General features: G+C 35.5%; 4 protein-coding genes across 6 annotated transcripts; 2 read left to right on the top strand and 2 right to left on the bottom strand.

Annotated features, from left to right (window-relative positions):
• Positions 1 to 738: 738 nt before the first annotated feature.
• LOC6570022 (rabankyrin-5) lies at positions 739 to 16,318 on the top strand. Its single transcript, XM_032741729.1, has 8 exons — positions 739 to 853; positions 1,030 to 1,778; positions 10,903 to 11,037; positions 11,094 to 11,188; positions 11,249 to 12,117; positions 12,405 to 13,827; positions 15,648 to 15,822; positions 16,169 to 16,318. The coding sequence occupies exons 1-7, from the start codon at positions 850 to 852 to the stop codon at positions 15,772 to 15,774; spliced, it is 3,402 nt and encodes a 1,133-aa protein (XP_032597620.1). The 5' UTR covers positions 739 to 849; the 3' UTR covers positions 15,775 to 15,822; positions 16,169 to 16,318.
• On the bottom strand, positions 4,623 to 6,703 carry LOC116806020. The gene is made up of 3 exons (XM_032741730.1): positions 6,573 to 6,703; positions 5,128 to 5,372; positions 4,623 to 5,052 (listed from the first exon to the last, which is right to left on the bottom strand). The coding sequence occupies exons 1-3, from the start codon at positions 6,661 to 6,663 to the stop codon at positions 4,828 to 4,830; spliced, it is 561 nt and encodes a 186-aa protein (XP_032597621.1). The 5' UTR covers positions 6,664 to 6,703; the 3' UTR covers positions 4,623 to 4,827.
• Positions 16,319 to 16,902: 584 nt separating the features above from the next.
• On the bottom strand, positions 16,903 to 17,618 carry LOC6570021 (cytochrome b-c1 complex subunit 6, mitochondrial). 2 transcript variants are annotated; one of them, XM_032741731.2, is made up of 3 exons: positions 17,547 to 17,618; positions 17,230 to 17,335; positions 16,903 to 17,153 (listed from the first exon to the last, which is right to left on the bottom strand). In XM_032741731.2, exons 2-3 carry the CDS (start codon positions 17,314 to 17,316, stop codon positions 16,980 to 16,982), a joined length of 261 nt encoding a protein of 86 aa, XP_032597622.1. In that variant the 5' UTR covers positions 17,317 to 17,335; positions 17,547 to 17,618; the 3' UTR covers positions 16,903 to 16,979. The 2 variants fall into 2 exon arrangements, with proteins under 2 accessions (XP_032597622.1, XP_001996189.1); XM_001996153.3 differs by having other exon boundaries at positions 17,230 to 17,324; positions 17,547 to 17,596.
• Positions 17,619 to 17,947: 329 nt separating this feature from the next.
• Positions 17,948 to 24,352, top strand: LOC6570020 (histone-lysine N-methyltransferase SETD1). 2 transcript variants are annotated; one of them, XM_032741739.1, is made up of 6 exons: positions 17,948 to 18,146; positions 18,228 to 18,581; positions 18,648 to 18,897; positions 19,028 to 22,806; positions 22,872 to 23,505; positions 23,566 to 24,352. In XM_032741739.1, exons 2-6 carry the CDS (start codon positions 18,274 to 18,276, stop codon positions 23,737 to 23,739), a joined length of 5,145 nt encoding a protein of 1,714 aa, XP_032597630.1. In that variant the 5' UTR covers positions 17,948 to 18,146; positions 18,228 to 18,273; the 3' UTR covers positions 23,740 to 24,352. The 2 variants fall into 2 exon arrangements, with proteins under 2 accessions (XP_032597630.1, XP_001996188.1); XM_001996152.3 differs by having other exon boundaries at positions 17,949 to 18,146; positions 18,245 to 18,581.
• The last annotated feature ends 1,112 nt before the right edge of the window (positions 24,353 to 25,464 follow it).

Here is a 25,464-nt window from a genome sequence, read left to right as displayed (position 1 = left end):
ATAGCATTAACCCCTTTTAATATCGATCAAAATCCTTGGATTACAATTTCGGAAAATTCAAAAGCTTAAATTGTTATGAAGTAGTATTAACAAAACATGCGGCGGTGCTTCAAGATCATCAAACAGTTACTCAAAGACAACCAACTAATTCTCAGACACTGACCAAAAAAATGAGAGCGAAAAACGCATTGAGCGCTAATATACACTGTGCAAAGATAGGAACTTATCGACCGGCCTCCACAACAGATGTTTAACAACTGGTACCACGAAAATGATAAGCACAGTCGCAATGAGACCACCTTGTATAATTACACACTGGTTGTCTGTTCTTGATAATCGTAATAGTGGCTAAGTGATATGGCTACTGGCAAGTAGTTCTTTCGATTTTATTAACATTTAAAAACCTAAATGCGATTTTATTTTTATTTTATTCCAAAATATTAACATATTTTATTTATTATTATAAAGTTTAACTCATAAAACAAAAGTTTAATGTATTATAAATAAATTAAATTTTCGATAAATATAATTAGATTTAAAAATTAAATATTATAATTTAAAAAGAGATTTAATTGATTAACAATATTGTTGATGAACTGTTTAATAAATATATTTATATTATGATAAGGATGCTCCGTATGTGTACCATTTTTCGCCAACCAAGAGAATTCATCGATTGAAAATTGTTGTGCAAAAATCGATATATAGCTGCTTCGATGCTTTTGTTAGTATTTTGATACAGCTGTGCAACATTAGAGGAGGATTAATACCGATTTATTTATCAAGAGGCAAATGTTCATAAGCATATATTTTGATTTTGCTGTTTGCATAGAAATCTAGACAATAAGAATGGGTATGTATTTAACATTATGCGCTGTTGCATTCCACCTAAATAGAGAATACAAGAATTGTTATTGAACCAATAACTACAATCATAAATATGCAATGCACTAACGTATGAATAAGCGTTTCGTACAAATGTATTTATACAATAACGAGAATTAAGAAGCTTTAAACTCATTGTCTTAGGTTGTAACGACGTTGTCTCAATAACCAAACTGCAAAAGCACCTGTCCCTGTTAAGGGATGAATACACAAAACTACAACTCAGTTATGTAGAATTAGAACGCAAATACAACGAAGTTGTTGCCTCAACAGCCGATGCGGAGACCAATGGTGAATTCAGCAGTTTTGTGTCACGACTCGCACTAACGGCCTCTTCGCTATATGGACGCTCCATATATTCCGACATTCAGATTAAAACCAACAGCAACGGTACAATTATGCCGGCACATAAATTTGTCCTTCATGCACGCTCGGAGAAATGGAGAAATGAGGCATTGGCCAACGCAAAAGAGTTAGATTGGAGCGATTTGGAGGAGGATATAGCAACAGCGCTGTTGCGTTGGATTTATACTGATATTGTTGATTTACAACACGATCGATTGACATTGGGACTTTTGCGAGTGGCCCATCGCTTCTCATTACCCGCTCTTTTGGGGCTCTGTGAGAGAGCTTTGGTGGCCTCAGTGGGTGTACGATCTTGTGTGCGGTTCTATTGCGTTGCTGAAGAATCGGGTGCTGCTATGCTTCTTGATTACTGTTCGGGAATTATATCCACGCACTGGGATGATTTGACCCCGCAGGACTTTGAGCACATGTCTGGACCACTACTCTTTAAAATGCTCAAAAGCAAAACCAAATATCCCCTCCATGCGGCAGTAAGACTTTTGCGCGAAGATGTTGTTTGCTTGTGTCTTGCTGAAAATGCTTCTGTGGTAAGTAAATTAAAAAGACCATTTCGATAACTATTCGCTTATCTCGATATAAGACTTTGCTTAAGCCGCCGAAAAGACTTTTCTTTTTTTTTGGCACAATATGTGGGCGAAGAAGAATTATATTATCTAAATTGGTAATTATAATTTGTTGTCTTGGTGTCCCAGCCTTATAAGTAAATCTATTCATTTTACTAAATAAGAACAGCTCTATTAAGAACATCGAAAATGTTAGACATGAAGTCGTATTTTATTTTGATCATCAACAGCTCCACCGTTAATAAAATAACTTAATTTACATTCTCGCTCTGAGATCGGCGTGGCTTCAAGTAAATGGTGTAAATAACTCATTTGTAGGTCTTTTTAATTAATTGTGTACCCTGATTCAGAAGGTAGAAGAATACTTTGATTTTGTGCAATATCCGCTCGTCTTTCCGTATATATGTACCCAAGTTTTTCCAACTTTTAATTTTGAGTATGCATTCGAATACAACAATAATTGAACCACTGTTCAAATGTGCACTTTTAATTATTAAAATTATAAATAAATAACAACTTCATTACTTACAGCCAATTATTTATTAAAGTTGAGATTATTTTATAAATATATTATGTATATCCGTTCCGCATACTGTCATTAATGGCTTCGCAACATCTTGTCATTGAATCAACCAAGAACTGGCATAGTTTTCCAAACTACACTCCAAAGTTATACGTTGAAAATTACTTTGACGTCAGCCCACAGATTTTCAAAAGGGCTGAGGTCACGTGTCTGCGCAGGCTATTCCATTGCTTTCTTGCTGGTGTGTTTTGGGTTATTGTCTTGTTATAGGATCCATATTAGTGGCTTCTCATATTCATCAAAGAATCAAAAATATGAACGTAAATGTATCGGTTTATAATGGCATTATTTCAATATTTAGAATCTAGTCCATTCAAGCCCTTACCATTATGCATCACCCTTCATGTTTAGTCACTTATTGTGAATTTTAATCCAAAATTCAGTATTGTGCATTTTAAGGGCTCTTGATGTATAGAGAGCGAGGCATGAGTTCTCCGAGACTTAATCGAACTGATTGCACTGTCGAAATTATATTATTCGAACACCCAAGAAATCCACCGACTCCTTTATGGAATTATCCATCCAATATATTTTATTTTATGATTTCGTAATGGATTAATTTTGAATTTGTTTTAAATTTAATGATCGAAATAATAAATAGTACACAAATCTGCGAGACATAACGATTACTTTAAAGAGTGTGTAAGGAGTGCTCTTATTTTTTCGTTACTTTTGCCACTTTACCTCTTAAATTAAAGAAAAAAGTATATAAACAAGAAACCGAAGCAGTATTACCTTTAACGTATAGGTGGAATAAAAAGCAATATATTAAAAATACAAAACGACGTAGCGGTACTATTTTTTCGCATCTGGGTACTACTTTAATAGTTTTTATTTCCTTTAGAGGGTTAAATTGAAAGAGATACGGTTTTGCCCTTTTGTCATTATTGTTAAACTGAGCTGAGTTTTGAAGTTCTCTGGTTGAAAATGTGAATTTATTCGTATTTTTGAAGGAAGTTTGGAGCCGACCTGAAAGCTCCACTGTATTATTTGGCTCCCATAGAAACAATCGGTAGTATGAATATATAATTGATTTCCAAATATATCCACACCAATCTCAGAAGATTTAGCTCATATAAGGAAAATTAATTACAAATTTATGATATCGAAAAATCCATAGAATTACATAAAATCCTGTTTGAAAGCCAATCGAGACACATAAATTTAATAATTAACATTTGTCTTAAACGTAGATTAGTTTAGGTTATGGCGCTTGTCACCTGAACTGAAGCACTTCCGTGACTCTCTGTAATACCGCTCGGCCTACACCCCATCTGCTTTACTTGTGGCACCGTATTTTCGTCCGTGGCTTTTTAAAAATCTGTTTAAAAAGCTGAAATATCAGGAAGTTACGCTATATTTACAAAGGGATATCCCTAAAATCTGAACTTTCTACTTCTGAACGCCGGGCAGTGATAGAATCGACTCCTCTTATTCGTCGCAGTAACTTCAGCAGAAGTCAAAATTTAGAGGTCGACAGCTTGACTACCTTTTAAAGGGTGTGTTATCTTCGGCATAGCTTCTTGTTTTCTTATATGTTCATTGAAAGTTTTACGTAGCTGTTTACCAATTTTCACATTATTTATTCTATTGTAGTATACATTTGCAAGTTTTGTTTACTCGGCTTTTCATCTTTCAAGTATTTTAGATCTGTCGGAGCACTGCTGACGCAAAAAGCAGAAGCGTATTGAACTTGCGCAACACAGCTGCATAAATTCTTACGATGCTGCCTCAGCCGACACATGCTGTCTTTTGTTGTTGTTATTTCTTTGTGTTTCTTATTTACAAGGAATACAATTTTAATTTGGATTTCAAATTTGGGTGCTAAAAGTGCTTAAAATGGATCTTTCCTCCAGTCAAAATTAAATTGATTGTAATCAATACATAGTTATTGAATAGTTGGTTTATTGTTAAAATGTAATGCAAAAATTATAATTTAATTGTGAATTTGAGCGATATACGTCAAGGGAAAAGTTTGTGGCTCAATTTCGGCGAGTAGAAAGTGCTAACCTCAACAAGGGGTGTTTTGACAATCTCTGCATGTTTATGTCAGAACAAGGAGGGAATTAGAATCTAATAAATATAGTCTAAGCATTTTAAACATGTCTACTGTTGGCACATTCTTGGAAGAAAAAAAAGGCAAATAACTGAACCCATTTTTTTTAAATATTCAATAAGTAATTATTTATTTATTTAATAAACTAGACAAATTTAGCAAAGGCAACAACAAAAACAAATCCATTTAAAAAACACTCAGCCACACATCATTTTTATTTATCTTCAAGATTTCAAGTATGCGTCAAGAAATTGGATTGCTATTATCACAAAACGGCATACAAGATATTTTGTTAATTATATAGATTATCACAACAGCACAGAATTCATTATTATAAATTGCAAACGTTTATATTTTAAAAAGAAAACATTCAATTAGGAAAATGTGGCACCAAATATCGAAATGGCGTTCAACAAAATAAACACGCTTAACAATTTTCCATTAAGAATGAAGGAATTTGAAGAGTTGCACAGTTCTCCACGGCAATAACAATGTACGTTTTTTGATCCCGCCAAATTGTTACCTTGAATTTCTTTGCATCCTTCCTCGTATACCTCCTCCACTAAGTGCTCCTGCTCCCATTGCCTATTACGAAATATCTGCAAAGAATCAAAGTAAATGTATTTTAATATAAATGGGCATACTTTTTTTTCGATGGCAAACAAAATGCGAACCTGAGTAGTGTTCTTTTGCTGTGCACAGCCTCTTGTAATGGTTTCCTGCCGCTGTCCATTTTGAATGTGTAAAATGGAAATAGTTTTTAAACACATCGTAGAATATGGGCATTGAACCATGTAAGGAGACGACTCTTCAAATTTTGAACACAATGGTGTAATAATAGTTGCATTGTCAACAAAATATTTTTCCACAGTGACGGAACATTTGTAACATTGTAATATATCTTTTGCTGTGCACTTGCCTGAAAGTAGAGTTGATGTATTAATATTGACCACATTCTCGCATTATAGACTTATAAGCATTATTTGACATTTTTAAGTAGAAGAGATTATTGGTTTCATGCTGTCTGTCTACAGACTTGTATCTTGAAATATATATTTGTATATCTTTGTTATTTACTTATTTAAAACTCACAATGGTTTAATATTTACGGAAAATGTAAATGCATTCGTCAGGGAATTTTCAAATTGATTTTGAAATCAATCGAATAAAAAACAAAAGCTTTCCTCTAACTTTTCAGAAAATGTAATTCAAATTAATTCATGTTTATGTAGAACTTCGACTTTAGTTTAAAGCTAGGCGCATGAAAATTGAATTTCCACACAGATTACAATGAAATTTTATATAGATCATAGAAATGAATTTGAATCTTAGAATTAGTCACAAAATGTACAAGTTGTATTGTCGATATTTCAATGGTAAAAATTAATGAATAATTTGGAAATGGCTTAAAGTATTTATCCAAGAACTTCTATTGCAATTCAGAATCTTTAGTTCTTATAGTCACTTAAATTGATGTATCCCTAATAAACTGGTCATTACTTTTTAAATAGATAGATCGATATCGATATTTGTAGTAATTGTTCAGCCCTCGACGTTCTTCAATTGACCACGCTCACTTTGTTCTAAAAATCTAAAATACCGGTATCTTCTATAATTTTTTAGCTAGTCTCAGTCAGTTTGAAACGGATATTGCTAGTAACAACCCTTCGAAAGGCGGACCACGACCTCTCGCGCCCCCACCTGTCATTTGTCACCTGTTATTACATTGGTATCAGACTATTTTGCAGCCGGCTACGCCCGATGCAACTTTTTCACTTTCCAATGTTTATTTTGCCAAAAAAAGGTGCCATTCCAATTACCAATTGTTTTTTGTAGCTGTTATGGCTTCTTAGTTCTAATGATAGGTGCATTGAACCCGAATTTAGAATGCTAATTTTCAGCAGAGATTATAAATTAGTCTAGAGTTTGGAGACGGACGCAATCAGAATCGACTAACTTATATCTTATATATATTGCTCAATATTTGCTTTCTTTGAAGTTCGATTTAGAATTATATGTAAAGATATATATAAAGTGTATATATGTAAACAATTGGGGGTATGTAAATTTAGAATAAAACATCTATTAATATATTACGATATAATATTAAAATACCAACCTAAACCAATAGTAACAGCGAACACAATAACGGTTTGGCACAAGTAACCAAAACTATTGCAGTGTGCAGTCCAACTCATACTTTTAATCATTTGGTATATTCTCACATAAGTATGTGCGTGTAATTATGCTAATATCTGGATATAAAAAACAATATGTTTACGCATGTATGTACATATGCATATGCCTTCTTCCGTTCAGACAGTAATACATGTGTACATACATACATGCATACATAAATAAATTCATACAGCATTTGTAGATTATTTTTCTGTCGTGCGATAAAGACATGCAGATTTCTGTATGTGTGTATAAAATATGGCACAATTTATGTATGTACAAACTCTGGTACATAAGTATTAGTGTCGATTCACAAAACAAGTCACCGGCAATGGAGAAAGTGCTGCCGAATTCTATTTACATACATATATACATATATATATATACATATATATATATATGCATACATACATATGATGTACATATGTATGTGCTTTGAAAGGAAAGTTGAATATTTTTTCCACTATTATTATTATTTAATTTCCGTTCATCATAATTTAAAATGGAGTAGATACATAATATACACATGTATTTACTTTTGTAAATTATTTGCTTTAGAACAGCATTAAGTCTACAAGTACCACGCACAATTATCAATAACATAAATGTTCGCACACAGCAACAATGAAACAAATAAAAAAGCATACAAGGTTGTTGCTTATGTCTAAAGAAAGGCTGGATTTAAGATGCTCATATCTGCAGTGACGTCACAGTTTCACATTTATAACGCAGCACTGCAAATGTGAGAAATAAGATTGCGCAGGCCGTGATTCAACAGAGTTGCTCATTTACGTCACACTATACAAATGGCCAAGTGCATAGTCAAAATATCCTTGATAAGCACAGCACAGAACTTAATAGTTACTGCTCTAATATAAAAGTAAAAACTCTTGGGATACATTCAACAATATTTTCAGAGACATCAAAAGATTTATTTTTACTCCAAGTAAGGAATACATTTTTCTGTAATTTGCACAACAAATATATAGTCGATTTATTGGATATTTCTAACTTCCATTACATAACAACTCCAACAAAACATTTTAAATGTAATTTATTTATGTCAGGTAAAAATCTTCAGTTTTTGGGGGCACAAAGCACAACATTTTGTTCTCGCTGTGAGTTTCAATCGCTTTTTTGAGTGAGCTACACGGCATATAAGATCTGTATTATTTATTGTTTAAATTTATAAAAATAAACTGAAATATATTTTTCGTCTTAAATTTAATTATTAAATTGCACAAGAGTCCCAAACAATATAATTATCGTTCATCACATTATTATCCTTCTTTCGGAGGTACGCAGGCAGCCCTGGTTATCGTACTGAGGTAAACGATGTATTGCACGAACAAAACGGGAAATTGCTGTTTCTCTGACATATTTTACACTAACATAATTTGAGGTTTGCTCGCACAATGTTTATGTAAAATAAATTTGCTAGCTTGTTTTCAGAACAGATTAAAAATAATTCAAAATGCATCAATGTTGATTTTTCATAAGAAAATTGCTATTTACTTTTGCAATTGCCTGGCAGATCAACAGCGTCCGTTCTCAGTATTGCGCTTTTGCGAATTGTAGCACCACTCCCGACGCACGACAATCCAGAAAATCATACGGAAAGATTTTGCGGTGATGCTTTTTTTAAATACGCCAATTTTATGCTGCATAAATAAGGAAGTAGATCGGGTTATTTTTATGTCTGCGAAATAATAAACTAATTAGTTAAAATATTTGACACTTTTCTTTAAAAAATATTTTCAGCTTCTCAGAACAGCTAAATGAAATGCGAAAAATCATCGCTCAAGAAACGAAATTCACGGGCGAATTTCTAAAATTCGCAAATGCTTTACGAATGTTGAATGTAAAGAATGTTATCTCTTTTGGAAAAAACAGTTACTATAGATAATCTCTGAATGACTTTTAATTGAAAAGGTCTGAAATAATCGAAATTATAATTTAAACTACAAACATTACATTTTTCAATCGATCTTGAGATACCGGTAATTTGGCGACTAACTCAATATTATATCGATATTAAATAGTGGTTAATTTATCTTACAAATTTAGTGATTCTAGCTCAAAAACTGAAGAGAATAGAGACATTGTCGATTTATGAAACGGAGGGGATGGGTGTGACTGGTGGCAATCTTTGAAGGTCGACTTCAACAAGATTATGCGACTTCAGATTTAAAGTTGTACAGTCATGTGCCTCTTATCGATTTGCAATTATCGATTATATCAATTTTGTAGATCTCCAATGAACCTAGCAGAAACACACGGCCACAGAAAAGTATACACGCAATGTCTCAGACTTTATTTCGACCAGCGTCTAGCAACAATTTTAATTGTCTGCCATAAACTAATTATACATTATTATTCAAAAATTGATTATTTTCGGTATAAATAGACCAATCCTTCGTAGTCAGTTTAGATATATCCTGCATCTCGGATGCAACCAGCCAACAAGGACTATGAGCAAACGGATATCGCAAAATAGCTGAAATGGTCAATCTAAGCAAGTCAACTGTATACTACATCATTCGTCGGACAGAGGACAAGGGCAGAATGACGTCAAACAAGATTTTAACCGAACAGAAAGAGCGGAGGATCATCAGGAAAATAAGGGAAAATCCTAAGCTGTCAGTTCCAAAACTGACTCAACAGGTGCAGGATGAAATGGGGAAAAGTAAAGTGTGGAAACTGTGCGACAGGTTCTGCGCAACCATGACTTCAATGCCCGAGTACCACGGAATAAGCCCTTTATAAGCGCAAAAAAATAAAGGGACCATGATGACGTTCGCCAAAACTCACTTGGACAAGAATTTGGAATTTTGGAATTCATATTTGCAGATGAGTCCAAATTCAACACTTTGGCTGGGACGGACGGAATTATGGGTGGCGACAGTCTAATACTGAGCCGAATCCCAAAAACTTAAAGGCAACAGTCAAGCACGGCGGAGGAAGTGTCATGGGATGGGCATGTATCTCGGTAGCCGGCGTCAAAAATTTGGTGTTTATTGAAATAAGAATAGACAGGGATGTGTACCTCAGTATATTACAGAAAAATTTACTTCCGGTTCTACCAGGACAACGACCCAAAGAATAAGTCTGAATTAGTACAGTCCTGACTTATTTGGAATTTCCCCCACATGATAATTCCACCGGCCAAGTCTCCAGATTTAAATGTTATTAAAAATTTGTGGTTTCTGCTGGAAAATAACATCTGGAATCACAGCATATCCAGGAAACAAGATCTCTGCTGGATGAGAGGAGCAAAATCAACCCAGAAACTACACGGAAGCTGGTATCTTCCATGAATAATAGGTTAAGGGAAGTTGTTAAGGCTAAAGGATATCTTACTAAGTATTAACATCTTTATTTAAGTTTTTATACCCAAAAATGTTGCTTTTTTAAGACTGTCCCAAATCAGCTTGCACATGTATTTTGGTTACGTTTTCAGTTTTTGACTAATTATAATTAATTACTTAATATTTTAATAAAAATTGAAGTTTCTTTTTCAAACGTGATATAACATTAAACATATTAGCATTTAAACATTTGGCGTTTGTTTTTTTGTTTAAAATTGATAGCACTTTTTTGCTAGAGACTATTCGAAATAAGGTCTGAGACACTGTATGTTTTAACTTTAAAGTATGTAGTGAATTAAGGGTGTCAAAGAAAATTGCGTTTAAGCAGTATGGCGGAAATTCCACCAACGAATATACTCTTATAATTTCGGTATTAGAGTATTCAAAGTAATTTGGCGTGCTTCCATTTGAGTAAAACATTTCCATTTTCGGTTTCAACAAAACATTCTTCAGATTCTTTTTTTTGGGGTTCCAAAAATAGTAAACATAATTCGTATTATATTTGTTTTCAATTAAATACGGATCTGATGGGAATACCAAATCATTGAAACAGTTTCGCGAAGATTTAACTTACGACAATGACAGTTTGGAAGGCATGTGATTTATATATTTGGATTTAGAACCACACAAATGTTTTTGCTATATAGATATAGATTTCCGATGGAAGTGTTATAATGATTTATTACTAATAAACTTAATGTGTATAGAGCAAAAATGCAAAATCGATGGAAATTAGAATATCATTTCCTCCGTAATAGAAAAAAATTAAATTTCAGAAATTCTTAACTAAGATTTTGGATTTATTTGAAGATTATTTATTTATTTTATAATTACTTAATATATGCTAATCAATATCATTAAAACGATTAAAATATGAACCTTGATATATTTTGATATTTGCAGTTACCAGAATTGGTGAATAGTTTGTCCGAGCATGGGCAGCTCCCATTACAAATGGCCCTATCAGCTAAAAATATTCAGATTGCCAAAACTCTTGTAAATAATGGATCTGCTGACGTTAATGCCTATGATGCCAAAGTAAGTAATGTAATTAACCTGGATTTTATACTCTTTCAACAAACATTTTCGTCCAGGGATCGACACTTCTTATAGATGCTGTAAGGAGAGCTGATCATTTTGCTGCAAATTTCCTCTTAAGCCAGAAGTGCCTTGTTGATCTTTTGTCCAGGTACTTTAACTAATTGTGTCACTGAATAATGTGAAATTAATACCTGCTTGATTATTCAAGGCCATCAGCCGATACTGCTCTGCATATCGTATGTAGCTATGGGGAGACCCAGGCCAACTCCAATGATTTTACTCAAATGACTGATATTGGAAAACAAATTATAGATTGCAAGCCCAACGTAAATATTAAAAACATGCACGGTCAGACGGCGCTGCACCTTGCGATCACATTTAATAACATGGTTATGGTGAACCTATTGCTTGATGTGCCTGATATAGACATTAATTTGCGCACAAATGACGAAAAGTGCCCTCTTGAATTGAGCTTAACCGCATTTAATAAGGAAAGCTTCAATCTTGCTGAAAGGCTTCTTAAGATGGGAGCAAATGTAAATCCCTTAAAATCAGACACAAAGAATAGCCTATTGCAAGTACTCACCCTAGCCGGACAAGATTTCGAAAATGCAGCAATATTTTTGGCTGATTTTGCAAATCTTAATCACCTGAATAACTGTGGAATGTCCGCCGTTCACATTGCTGTCCAACAGAATATGCCAAAACTTGTGGCTAAACTGCTCAACGCAGGCGCTTCGCCTAATATACAGACGAGTGCAGCCAAAATGAAATCGCCACTGCACGTAGCAGTCGAAGTAAATGCCCGGGAAATTATTGAAACCTTCGCTAATTTTCGCAAAGATGACTCCGAGAAGATAGATTTCAATTGCAAGGACGTAAATGGAGACTCACCACTCAGTCTTTGCTTAGCCTTGGATCGAATTGAATTGGCTCCAATACTAATTGCCGGTGGTGCAGATGTTAATGCGAGAAATAGTCAAGACTTGACTTTGCTACATCAATCTATCATAAACGGGGACAGCGAAAAATCAGTGTTTTTGTTGGACCAAGGTGCTGAGATTAACGCACTAACAGGTAATATATGTATATATTTATATTTATATATAAAAGAAAAGATTAAAGTTAATCACACGAAAATTAGGCATCCCTATTTGAATCCAATTGGCTGAGTTTGCATATAAATCTTTAAAAAAAAAAATTAAGTTGATTGCTAAAACCCCAAAATAAAATAATCGTATAACAGTTTTCCGTAATTTTCGAACCATGAGCGTTTTAACTGTCATGTCATGTCCATGTTTTGATATATGGGATAGATATATTCCACGCAAATACGTTTAATGCATATTTTATTTAACTTTTAGGTGAGCAAAAGTCTGCATTGCAGCTGGCTATAAGCTATCATTTACCAAAAGTAGTAGATGCCCTATGCATAAAGGGAGTGGATCTGAGTACCTTAGATAATACCACAGATTCGCCATTATGGACAGCCCTAGAATTGGGATTTGAGGATGTGGCGCAGATTCTTGTACGACACGGGGTTGACACCGATTGCTGGAACGATGGTCCTGATGGCTGCCAACAAACGTTGTTGCACCGTGCAATTGATGAAAATAATGAGTCCATAGCAATGTTTCTTGTTCGAAACCAATGCGATTTAGACTCTCCGCGTCAACCCGGCCCGAATGGATCGGGAGGAGAAGAAGCACGTGACAAAGCCTCGCCCTTACATCTCTGTTGCCAATGGAATCTAACAAAGGTTGTTCAAGCACTTATTGATCATGGTGCCAATGTTAACGCTGTAGATTTTGATAACAAAACAGCAGCACACATCGCTATTGAGAACCAACATGAAGATATAATCAACATTCTTCTTTGCCACCCTGGAATAGACCTAAAGTTGCGAGACAAATCAGGCCTGACACCCTTTGCAACTGCTTTGGCCATACGCAATCACAAAGCTGCACAGCGCATACTCGAGAGACTTCCAAATGCAGCTGAGATAATGGATCAGCGTGGTCGTAACTTTCTTCATGTGGCCATCCTAAAAGACGACCTCGAAAGTGTTCTGTTTTTATTGTCTATACAAGTTGATGTTAATTCGCGGGTACATGACGCATATCAATCGACTTCACTCCACCTGGCAGCTGCATCGAAAAATGAAATGATCATTCGAAACTTGATTTTAGCAGGCGCCCGGGTCAACGAACGAGACTCTGTCCAGAAAATGCCACTGCATATAGCAATTGAACGTGGAAACCTATCGGCAGTTTCAGCGTTGATCCAAAATAATGCCGATTATGACGCAATTGATGCCGATGGAAACAACGCATTACATCTTGCAGTGCACAGTGGCCAGCTTGCAATTGTACGAGAGCTACTAACCGAATCGCGGGTAAACGCTGAGGCGACCAATGCCAAAGGTCGAAATCCGTTGCATGAGTTATGTAGGATTGGGGAAGACAACTCGGGAGCAGCCATTTGCGAGCTATTTCTTGAGTGTATGCCAAAGTATCCAATTAATGTGCCTGACATGGACGGAAACACACCATTGCTACTTTCATACATGCGAGGTCAAGCTCCACTTTGCAAGGTGCTCGTAAAAGTCGGTGCTTGTCTTGGCGCTCAAAACCGTGATGGCATTAGTATTTTCAATTACAAACTTGCTACAGATCAATTGCTTAGCAAACTATTGGACCAATTACCACAGGAGTCGCCGTGGGCGGAATCAGAATTGTGCCAAGAGTGTGGCTTAAAGTTTTCACTTACTATAAGGAGGCACCACTGGTAAGAAAAATGCAAAATATGTTTTATTTAGAAAATAATTAATTCAGAAACTGAATCCGTTAACCAAAATGTTCCAATTTGAATGCACATCAAATTTCGATACCGGAACCGATATTATATATATATTGTTTTTTAAATCGGAGCACGGAAAGTCATGTTTTTGATATGTCTAGTCAAGTCAATAAAACCTAGACGATTCCAAGATTTTAAATGACTTTCATAAATCCCAAAATTTTTATTGCTTATATCCTTTTATTGGGGTTGTCCTCTCTTTATGGTGTTCATTCGATAGCAACCAAGGATGATACCCTTAAAACATCCGACAGGGATTGCTCCTCTTAGGAATGATATACCGATATGCTATAGTCACTGAAAGCAAAAAATTTTCTCCCAATATCAGTCTATTCCCCGGATCAAGCGCATTGCTCTTGGAGTTGCTACTTAATCCAGATTCAGAGGCCCATTCCATGTTGTTTAATGAGCGCTATTCAGTTATTCATTACCATCTGCTTCTACATTACTAGGATCAATACTTTGAAGATCGGTCACTCGGAAATCAGGTCAATTTGGAGGACAAGGTTTTTGCTTCCAATATTTCGCCGCTTTATCAGACCGCTGCCTTTTTGCGCAGATATCCTATTGCCTCTGATCCCATCCATTTTCTACAGCCATGGCGCTGCTTTGACGGACTTATTTTCAGGCTTCTGCTTGAGTGATATGGCAACCTTCGTTTTTGATGACATTACCTCCACTGAAAATTTGTATTGGTGATTTGTTTTGCTTGCTGCTTGGACCTGGGAAAGCGCCCGTTTCGTCTACGGATTTGCTGGATGCTCATCGCGGTGGGTTCACATTTCAGATTCCAGATTGCCTGAGAAACGAAACTGTGGCAGACCCATTACAAGAAAAACTCTGAAATGTGACCGCTGACGACACGCCGTGATGATTTGAAGCCTACGCTTCACACTGACTGTTGGCTGACATCCTGGCCCATATACCAACTCCTTGCAAGTTCAGTGTCTGTCAATCATTTAGAACTCTGCTATTCAATATATATGTTCAGGAGTCAAAGTCATATCCCCAAGTGTCTGCTTGCCATTTATTGCTGTTTGCAGAAAGTGGCTTTAATTTTAATCGAAATCTTCGTTGGCCTCCTACATATTACTCTTTCGTCGATAATGAAATGTAGGGTTATCTTAGAAATAGATCGCACTTTTTTTGGTTGTCCGGATTTGTCTTACTCTTATGACTCCCTCAAATGAAGATCAAAAATTCAAAATTAATTTCGTGTCCTTTGTAAAAGCCTTATCAGCATTTTCTAAGTGTGGTCACGAGATCTCTCTCCTCAATTAAATCTCTTAGGTTTCGGAGAAATTTCTGAACAAGGTTTGCTGGACTGATGATACAATCTTCCCTCGCCGAATCTAAGATTTATTTTCGTTTATTGTCTGTTAGTTATTCTTTAAAATATTTTTTTTTTATAAATCTTAGTTTCATATTTCGATCTCGTCATCAAAATTTTTTTTAAACATTTAATACTGAGACTCAATAGCGTTTTGCAAAATCACTTTAATTTTATGTATTGAATTTAAAGCTATAATAAGCCCGATAGTGCAACACTGTTTAATAGTTTGTATATTTTATTTTATTTTCAAACTAAAACCAACATTTATTCTTAACTTTCTTTTACAATTATTCTTATTCGATTTATAACATTTTGAGTGCGTCAACCGCATTTGAATATTAACCAAATAAATTAACTTTCTACAAACATTTTCAAATGTGCAGTTTTTTAAATATATGTATTTGTTTCATTGCAGTCGACATTGTGGGCGAGTTCTGTGCTCTAAATGTTCCAATAACGATGTGCCCATTCTGAAGTTTGGCATAAATAAGCCTGTAAGAGTTTGTAACGTATGCTTTGATGTTCTTCATGGAGGAAGCTGAAACGACTAACATTAAAATGCTTGCTTTTGGAATTATTATGTGGAAGTGGTAAATCAATTTTATAAAATCATATATGTTATGCTCTATGCAAGAAAAGAAAATGCACATATATAAAGACTTTTTTTTTTCAAATTTTGAATCTAAAAATGATAAAAAATTACAATAAAAGGTTGGCTCTTAAAAATGGTAATAATTAATAGCAATTTAAGCATGTGACAGGCAGCATATAAATTGGTAGCTTACCATATGTATGTATATCGCACAGAATGTTTCATCATGCTGTCAGATATATATGATATATATGAAAATAAGCGTTACTTATTTACATATATTTTAATTCCATATTTACTATACGATTATTTTTGATCTTAAAACTAATTTAAATTTTTTTCAGATTTGGGAATAACTAACAATACCGGACTCTAAAACCCATATGGCCATTACATGCATATTTATATATACATACATACTATATATATTCGAAAACAATACTATGTATATTCGAAAACAATACTATATATATTCGAAAACAATTTAAAAGACATTTTGATTTTGTGTAATAACTTTTGTTTGTATTATCAGTATATAACGAATTGAACATTTTATAGCGCAAATTTGTAAGCATATGTAAATAAAAGAACAAAAAAGCAACAAAAAAAAAAACATTTATGTACACCTAAAATTCACTCAATCTTGCCATTGTCGGCCAAGTGTTCCAATGGGAATTTCTGCGAAAATGCTTTATATCTCCAAAGTCCGCAGGAATATTTGTCATCAAATTTTCACTCGCCATCTATATATTCAGTATAGTCGCTCGGTAAAAACAGCTATATTGATGAAATTGTTATTTTTTTAAATTCATTCCTTCTACTAATAATAATTTTGAAGGAACAGTGCAAAGTACAAAAGTAGCTACAAAATTTAAAAAAAAAGAAGGATGCTTCGTGAAGACTTCCCGTTGAGATCAAAAATACAGCACAATACATTTTAGAGGATTTTCCGGCAATAAGCTGGCAGAGTTTCTCTCAGCTAGGGGCGACACCACCAGCACTCGAAAAATTGAGCCACAAATTGATGAGCTGAAAATGGTTTGTTTAGTTGTATGCCAACTGCAAAAACAATGTTAAATGAATTACTTAAAAACTTCAACAGTTTTACTCAAGGGTTCGGAACAATAATAAATATTTTCTACATTATATTGTCAACTACTTGAGCTTCGAAAAAAGGCTATGAGCTACGCAGTGGTCCAACTCAGCGACATAGTCGAACAGTTCCTCCATGCAGTTCTCGGTTGTTTTCGAACGTCCATTAACACGGTCGTTGCATTCTTGATATTTGTTGTACAAGGATTCAATATTTCCTTTAGTCTGACACTTATCCTATATATAATAAAAAATACAAATAAATTTATTATACAATAGAAACACATTCCGCAGAGGCGAACAAGGTTCTTACCCTAAGAGCTGTTTGGGGATCAACAAGATCTTCTTCTTCCTCATCAGCCCTAACCACGGGAAGTCCGAAAAATTTCCAAAAGGCCATTTTAAATCCTGCAAAAGGGCTAAGAATTACAATTGAAATTTATTCATGCATATAAATAAGCTATTATGGATAATAATATCTTTCCTTATTAATATATAATTGTGGAGGCAAAAAAAAACGTGAATATATAGATTGTTATTTGACTGTTTCACATGTATGAAAACTGGAAATACATTTAAGAGCCATAAGAAATATCTTATCGATTAACAATATTAACAAATTATACGAACCCTGACGTTTTATAAGATGTTAACACAGCTCGAAACAAGTTAAAACCTTTTTGTGCATCAATTGTGATGCAATCAATATGGATATTTTATTTATGGTGCTGCCAGATCGTTAAAAATTGTATTCATATGTTTAATACTAATATTTTTCTAACGGCGTTGATTAGTATATCTTTAACAGCACCTATTATTTAATTTGATTTTCAATTTCAAGTAATATTCCAGATATTTGGTTAAAAGAAAACAAGACTTTTTAAAATCAAATACTCATTCGCCAAAAAATACTGATTAAAAAATAATCGATATATTTACATATCGATAACATTGATTTTACATCCCTTCGAGGCCTCGTTTTTTCTGTGTATTTTTTGTTCGACTGTGTTTTAATACTTCATATGTTGTTATATATCGCAAAATTTGTACGTCGCGAATGGCATAACTGCAATGCTACCTTAATAGCATTGACTTTAGCGTCATAAAAACCGGGGAAGTCACATCCCGTCGAGGGAAAGATACCTGCTACATTTTCGTTCCCCTGCTAATACACACCCGGATAGTGTGGGCCCGCCGACGTAGCGGCGGTAGTCGTTAAATACAATAAATGTAAGAACAAAAGTTCTTATTCTCTTTTCCATTTCATTTTTGTAATTGAAAATGTAAATATAAACACATCACAATCCTAAGTCTTTTTCTTATTTAAGATTTCTTAAACGTGGCCAATTGCTCTCCTATGGATACAAGCAATAACTACCACTCAATTAATGGCGGAGAATCATCAGCGGAACAGGCACATACTACGATGCAGGGCTATCGTGATGGAGGTGCCTTTAGTTCTTTGTCAAGTCAAACGAGGATGCATAGAAACTTTAAATTGTTAGCGGATCCGCAGCTATTAAAATGTGGCACCAAGCTGTATCGATATGATGGTGTTGTGCCTGGCGACCCCACTTACCCCACAGTTACACCTCGCGACCCACGAAATCCACTCATTCGAATTCGAGCCAAACCTGTTGAACCGTTAATGCTGGTAATTCCACGGTAAGACGCAATTTCAATAGTGGCATTATTTTAAAGAAGTAAAGTATACATTTGCTTTGTGCACAGGTTTGTCATCGATTCAGATTACGTTGGGCAGCCGCCGGCTATTGAAGTAACGGTAGTTAATCTTAACGACAACATCGACCGGCAATTTCTTTCTAGCCTTTTGGATAAATGCGGGCCCACTGATGAGATAAACATATATCATCACCCAACGACAAACAAACATCTAGGAATTGCGCGAATCGTCTTTGAGAGCACTAGAGGAGCACGCCAGTTTATTGAGAAGTATAACCAGAAATCGGTAATGGGAAAGGTAAGTTTGGTGTTGGTGCTACAAGCAATGCGACAATGTCGACTTTTAATTGTTTTTCTAATCTAAGTTGTTGTGCAAAGTTGTGCAAAGCCTTTAAACTAGAACTTATTAACAATTTTTTATTCAACAGATTTTAAACGTATTCTGTGATCCTTTTGGTGCCGTTTTAAAAAAAACTATAGACAATCTGACAAATCCCACTGTACCAAGACCTGTGATTGGCACCATACAACATTCGACTACTCTAATTGCGGCAAAGGAATATTTTAATGATTGCTCTGAAAAGGACGACCCAAATTTGGTATCAAGTAGTGGTCATAATTCGTTTCATAAGACCACAGTGTTTGGAGAACTAGATGGTGATCGTCACAGAGAACGGGAGCGAGATCGAGATCGATTTATTAAAGATCGTGTACGACACTCCGTAGAGCGAGGTTATGACAGGGAGCGTGGAACACGTAATAAATATACCAGCTCACGTCATAGTCGTCATTATTATTCTCGAGGATCAAGAGAAAAGAGTCCGGAATCAAGCAGGGATCGCTTATATAATGCACGAGACAGAGACCGAGATCGAGAACGAGACCGAGACGTAAGGTCATATGACTATTCGCGTGCAAAAGGAAGAGATAAATATGGAGAGCGCAATAGATCAAGAGATCATTCTCGGGATCGGGTAAGGGAGAGAAGAGATTGTCGCATTAGTTCATCTAAAGAACGGGATTACCGAGAACGAGATCGGGATCGAGATCGATCTATTGAAAGTGATCGCAATGATCGAATTAGTGTTAAACACGATAAACGGTATTCAAGTAATGAATGCCCCAAAGATGAAAATGGGGCCTCGTCAGCGTTTAAAAACCAACAATATTATTCTGGCATTCCTGTCTCTAATTTAATACCGTCTGATAATTATGGATATGGTCATTATGGCTACACTATGGGCGAAAGTATTCATTCATGGTCTAGCTCCTATAGGAGATGGCCGGCGGCACCACAACCAGATTCACAGCCTGCTCCGCCACCGCCTCCACCCATGGAAGAAGAAGAAAATTGGGACGACCCACAACCTCCGCCATTGAATTCGCATCCAAACGATAATTCGCCTGCAGCTGATTTGCTTGCTTGCATAAAGCTACTATCACCGAAGCGATCAAAGTCAAATAAATCGAATAATCTTCTGGAGACTGTTGCCGAATCGGAAGTTAGCACAGAGAATGTTGATTTAGACACACGTATTGCTTTGATATTCAAAGGAAAGACGTTTGGAAATGCCCCACCATTTCTGCAAATGGATAGTAGTGATTCTGAGACAGATAAGGCCAAAGGCGACGGAAATAATGATACGGTTGAACTGCATTGTGATTCGAATAGTTCCCACAACAAAAAATCAACAGAGAAAAATGTAGTAGCCTTGCAGCAGCACGGCGCCAGTGATATATCAAGTGACGACGACATTTTAATTAAAAAGGAAACGGTTAAGCAACCTCTTGAGAAGTTTGAATCAATTGACAACAATGATGACAACATGTCCTTGTCCAGTTTATCCTCACATGAAGAGACGACAAAAGTCTCAAGCCAAGCTACGAAAATGATGTTTTCTGCATACACAGATCCTCATGTTTCTCAACAAAGCAATTATTATTATCATCATTCAGCCTATAGCTATGGACACTACCCTTCTGCCATAGGCGCGAGCTCCGAATTTACTGGGAAGTATTTTTCGAATCCTGCATATATGCAATCTTCATATCTACCTGGAGTGGTGTCTACTGATGGATTCAATTTAGATCCGTATGTGCAGGCATATGGCTACCAGCATACGCACACAGATCAAAATGACGAAATGAAACAAAATGTGAAAAAGGTTATGAACTTTATAGTTGAAGAGCTGAAACAAATCCTCAAAAGGGATGTTAATAAGCGCATGATTGAAATGACAGCTTTTAAAAATTTTGAGGTTTGGTGGGACGAACAAACGGCGAAATCGCGCTCAAAACCCTTATTATCAGTTGGCGATTCGGCTACTGTGAGTAACCACTCATTAGATAAACATTCAAGCCAAGAGAAGCCTCCCGACATTAACCATTTGATCAACACGCAAAGAGAGATGTCAGATTTCCAATCATTTACCAGTATCGGTATACGAGCAGCAATGCCAAAATTGCCATCATTTCGACGTGTACCAAAGCATCCTAGTCCCATTCCAGATAAGTCGGAGAGGGATCTTAGCGATCAAGAAGAAATGGTACAGCGTTCCGATTCAGACAAAGATGATTCAAATATGGACAGTTCCGATGCTCAAAATATTAACATAAAGCGACGCTCATTGCAAAGGGATGTTGGCAAATTGCGGCTGACGTCAAGCAATTTGCGTAGAAAAAGAGAGGGAAGTGCTTCAAGTTTCTTTTCGTCATCAACATCATCGACATCCAATAGTGATGGTGAAAATGATGCTGAAGAAATGGGCAATCGAGCTGAAAACGAAAGGAGTAGCGACGACGAAACTTTTGATGAAGACATCCCGTCAAGCAATGCAAATGAAAGGGACAAGTTATCAAAAAGGCATCGACGTGCCTTGAAAGCTGCAAAGGGGGGCCAAATACATAACGTATATTCAGACTCTGAGGAAGATAATCATTCGATAAACCGAATATCAGCAACTAAGCGAGGTCGTACGAAAAAAATGGACATATACTCTGATACTGATGATGATGATGATGATGATGACGATATTGATACTGACAGAAAGGATAGATCAAAACTATTTACTGCATCGAAAACTAATGTTATGTCATCCATTCCATCCGACCTTGAAGATATTAGTAAAGATAGTTGTTTCGGTATCGAAGAAACTGGCATTGCTTCTAAGTTTGTATCCGAAATAAAGACTGATGCCAAAAAGGAAACGGAAACGGAATCCCGCCGATCGCCTACACCTGTCCCGCCACCGGATTACAACGAGGAACCGGTTCAGAAGTCCGACGGTCCGAGTACAGCAAAACCGCATTTTGAATATGATCGTATTTATAGTGATTCTGACGAAGAGCGCGAGTATCAGGAGAAACGGCGTAGAAACACAGAGTATATGGCTCAAATCGAGCGAGAATTTTTAGAAGAGCAAAAGAAGAATTCACATCAGACAGATGGTACATTAAAGATGGATCTAAAACTAGAGATTAATAAAGTATCAAGCTTTGAAATGCCTGAAACACCTGATATAACAAAAGTGCCTCCGACACCAGGCGCAAAATTAGTATTTGAGGACTTAACATTGTGCAAGAAAGATGTTTCCGATGCCAATGAGGAAAGCAAACATTTTGTGTGCGCAGTAAAGCCTGATATTAATGTAAAATGTGAGGATAACAAGAATGTTCAGTTCAATAGTAAAGATAATTCGGTTGTAAAAACTGGTGCTTATGAAACACAAATTTGTAACGGGAAACAATCACCTGCCTCCTCAGACAGTGGATCGAGTCAAGCATCCCAAGCTAGTCAAGTGGCTTTAGAACACTGCTATTCCTTGCCACCGCACGCACAAGGTGACTTTTCCGCCGGTGCTGCAGCGGATCGGTTTGATTCGAATAACAAAAAAGAGTCGGATGGGACGCAAGTTGCAAGGCCAGGCCCAGGAAGACCTCGCAAAGATTCTGTTCGTGCTCAAAAGAAAAAGAAGGAATTGACTGGCCGACAGACCAATAAGAAAATGAAAATTGAGTCGCTGAAGGACACACGTTCTGAGTTAGTTCGACAAACTTCCAACTTTATTCCATGCGAAATGTTTAACACCCGTGATCAAAACGAGGAAATGGTCATTTTATACACTTTCCTTACAAAAGGCATCGACTTGGAGGATATCAAGTACATTAAGACCAGCTATATCGAGCATTTACAAAAGGAGCCATATGCGTAAGCTACGAAGCCTATCCGAATTTCGACAAATATTTAGTAATTATTTTCGTTTTCTATTTCAGTATGTTTTTAAACAATACTCATTGGGTTAATCATTGCACCACAGACAGAGCATTTTGGCCATCTCCTCCCAAGAAGCGGCGCAAGGACGACGAACTGATGCGTCATAAAACGGGATGTGCACGTACTGAGGGCTTCTACAAGCTGGACGTACGTGAAAAGGCTAAACACAAATATCACCATGCTAAGGCCAACACGCATGATGCTCAAAATGAAGACAGATGCGATGAGCCGACGGCACTAACGAATCATCACCACAACAAGCTAATATCAAAAATGCAAGGCATTTCTCGCGAAGCTCGCTCGAATCAGCGACGTCTTTTGACGGCATTCGGTTCAATGGGCGAGTCTGAGCTTTTAAAATTCAATCAGCTCAAATTCCGTAAAAAGCAGCTTAAATTTGCCAAGTCAGCAATCCATGATTGGGGATTATTTGCCATGGAACCAATAGCGGCGGATGAAATGGTTATTGAATATGTTGGACAAATGATTCGACCAGTTGTCGCTGATTTAAGAGAGACAAAATATGAGGCAATTGGCATAGGTAGCTCATATTTATTTCGAATTGATATGGAAACTATAATCGACGCGACAAAATGTGGCAATTTGGCAAGATTTATAAATCACAGCTGTAATGTAAGTATTACGTACGTTAAAAATTGATTCAATTGTTAATTTCATGTTTTTTTATTGCAGCCAAACTGTTATGCCAAAGTCATTACCATAGAATCAGAAAAAAAAATTGTTATATATTCAAAGCAACCCATTGGAATTAATGAAGAAATAACTTATGACTACAAATTTCCTTTGGAAGAGGAAAAAATCCCATGTCTTTGTGGAGCTCAAGGGTGTAGGGGTACTCTAAACTAAAGCAGATAAACTTCGGCTTTAGAATATGCTACAAAATTACTGAACATAAATGTTAATTATTGGTTTGAGTCATAAGAAATAATTACAAATATAAGAAGTTCACAATATTATTTTATAAATGCAGTTACATTTAAATAGAAATTGATTTTTATCTTAAGTAACTTAAAAGCATTGGCTTGTCCGTTAATTTTAAATCAAAAAATAGATTTTCATTTTATAAGATTATCGTACGTAACGTTTTGGTTAATAAAGGTAAAATTTAACATGATAAGTACATATATATATTTATATGTGACATGCCACACAAGCGATTTATGTTTACACTGTAAAATAAAATAAATTATTTTGATCGCAGTGCGAATATAGTAACAGAAAACTACGAATCGATTTTCTCATACCAGATACGGCATTCAAATATTCAAATATTTAGGTTATCTGATTTTAATGCATTCATTTTAATAGCAACAGTTGTAGCTTGTAAATACAATAATAAATTTATTAATGAATGCATAGAGTGTATTAAAGTAGAATATGAATAATCTGTATAAAGTTAAATAACACAAAAGCAAGTGTAAATTTTTCCTATTTGTATTAAATACATTATTTAAAACTATACGAAAATAATTGTTATTTTAACATTGTAATTTTAATCTGGCTCAAGTATTTGCTTAACATCATTTAATAACCCGGAAAACCATTCTAGTACTAAGCATACAAAGCTGAAATTGAACAGCTACTCAGCTATACACACATTCTGAAATAATTGCGATGGAAATATGAGAATGATTTCGTTATGGGCAAATGCCATTCGCAAGAAATAAAATATTACAGAAATAGTATTGAAGCTGACAAATTTGAGGACTTCTAAAAACAGTAACAAAAATAATTGTATTCCTTAACTAAATATTACATTACCATTTCAAAATAGGAGCATACTGGTAATGATCAGTTGGCATTATTATAACGGAAGTTTGCAGCGAGATCTCTCCAACCCAAATGGTGTAACTACTATTGGAAACCATTAATGGCCCAGTTGATATAATCATGTACGTCTGCTAGTCCCTTAGCGAAAAGGCTTTTTAATAAAAGTTTTAAAATATCCATAATTCTTATGCGGTCAGCATCAGATATCGGAATCGGCGGGTTTGGGTTAAGTGACATAGGAATTATTGGCCGACGGATGAGTTTTTGTATGAAAAACAATCTTTTTACTTGCCAAAATATCTCAATCAACCTTACCAGCTACGAGTGTTATTATGGTCCTAATATTTTGCGGACAAGTTATCGAAAACAGACAAATAGATGTTTTAATATATCATGAAACTAATCGGCCTCAACTGACAAGCATTTAACTTCTTATACCGACCCCATAAGGTATGGCCTAGCTATATCGACTCCACTTTTGGTGCTGATCAGGAATATATATACTTATTTGGGTATGAGTCTCCTCAATACCTTTCACAATTTATCGCAAAATAACAATATCCAATGGTAAATAAATATTAATTAGATTTATGTCTGAAGTACCTGCCAACTGACAATTGTCAACTTTTGAAGTGAAATAGCACTGTATATTAAAAAATAATAGAAACAGGCAACGTGGATTTACTTAATTAGATTCGAAATGTTTCAATGCTTGTCATATCATTAGTTTTTCTTTAACATTTAACGATGATTATTTTGGGTAATTATTATTCTAATAAAGTTTATTTTGCTCAAGATTCG

This window comes from Drosophila grimshawi, unplaced genomic scaffold (assembly GCF_018153295.1).
Source record: "Drosophila grimshawi isolate 15287-2541.00 unplaced genomic scaffold, ASM1815329v1 contig_1148, whole genome shotgun sequence".
In the NCBI taxonomy this organism is placed as follows: domain Eukaryota; kingdom Metazoa; phylum Arthropoda; class Insecta; order Diptera; family Drosophilidae; genus Drosophila; species Drosophila grimshawi.
Note: the sequence above shows the minus strand (reverse complement) of the source record. Positions and strands in the feature narration are given on the sequence as shown.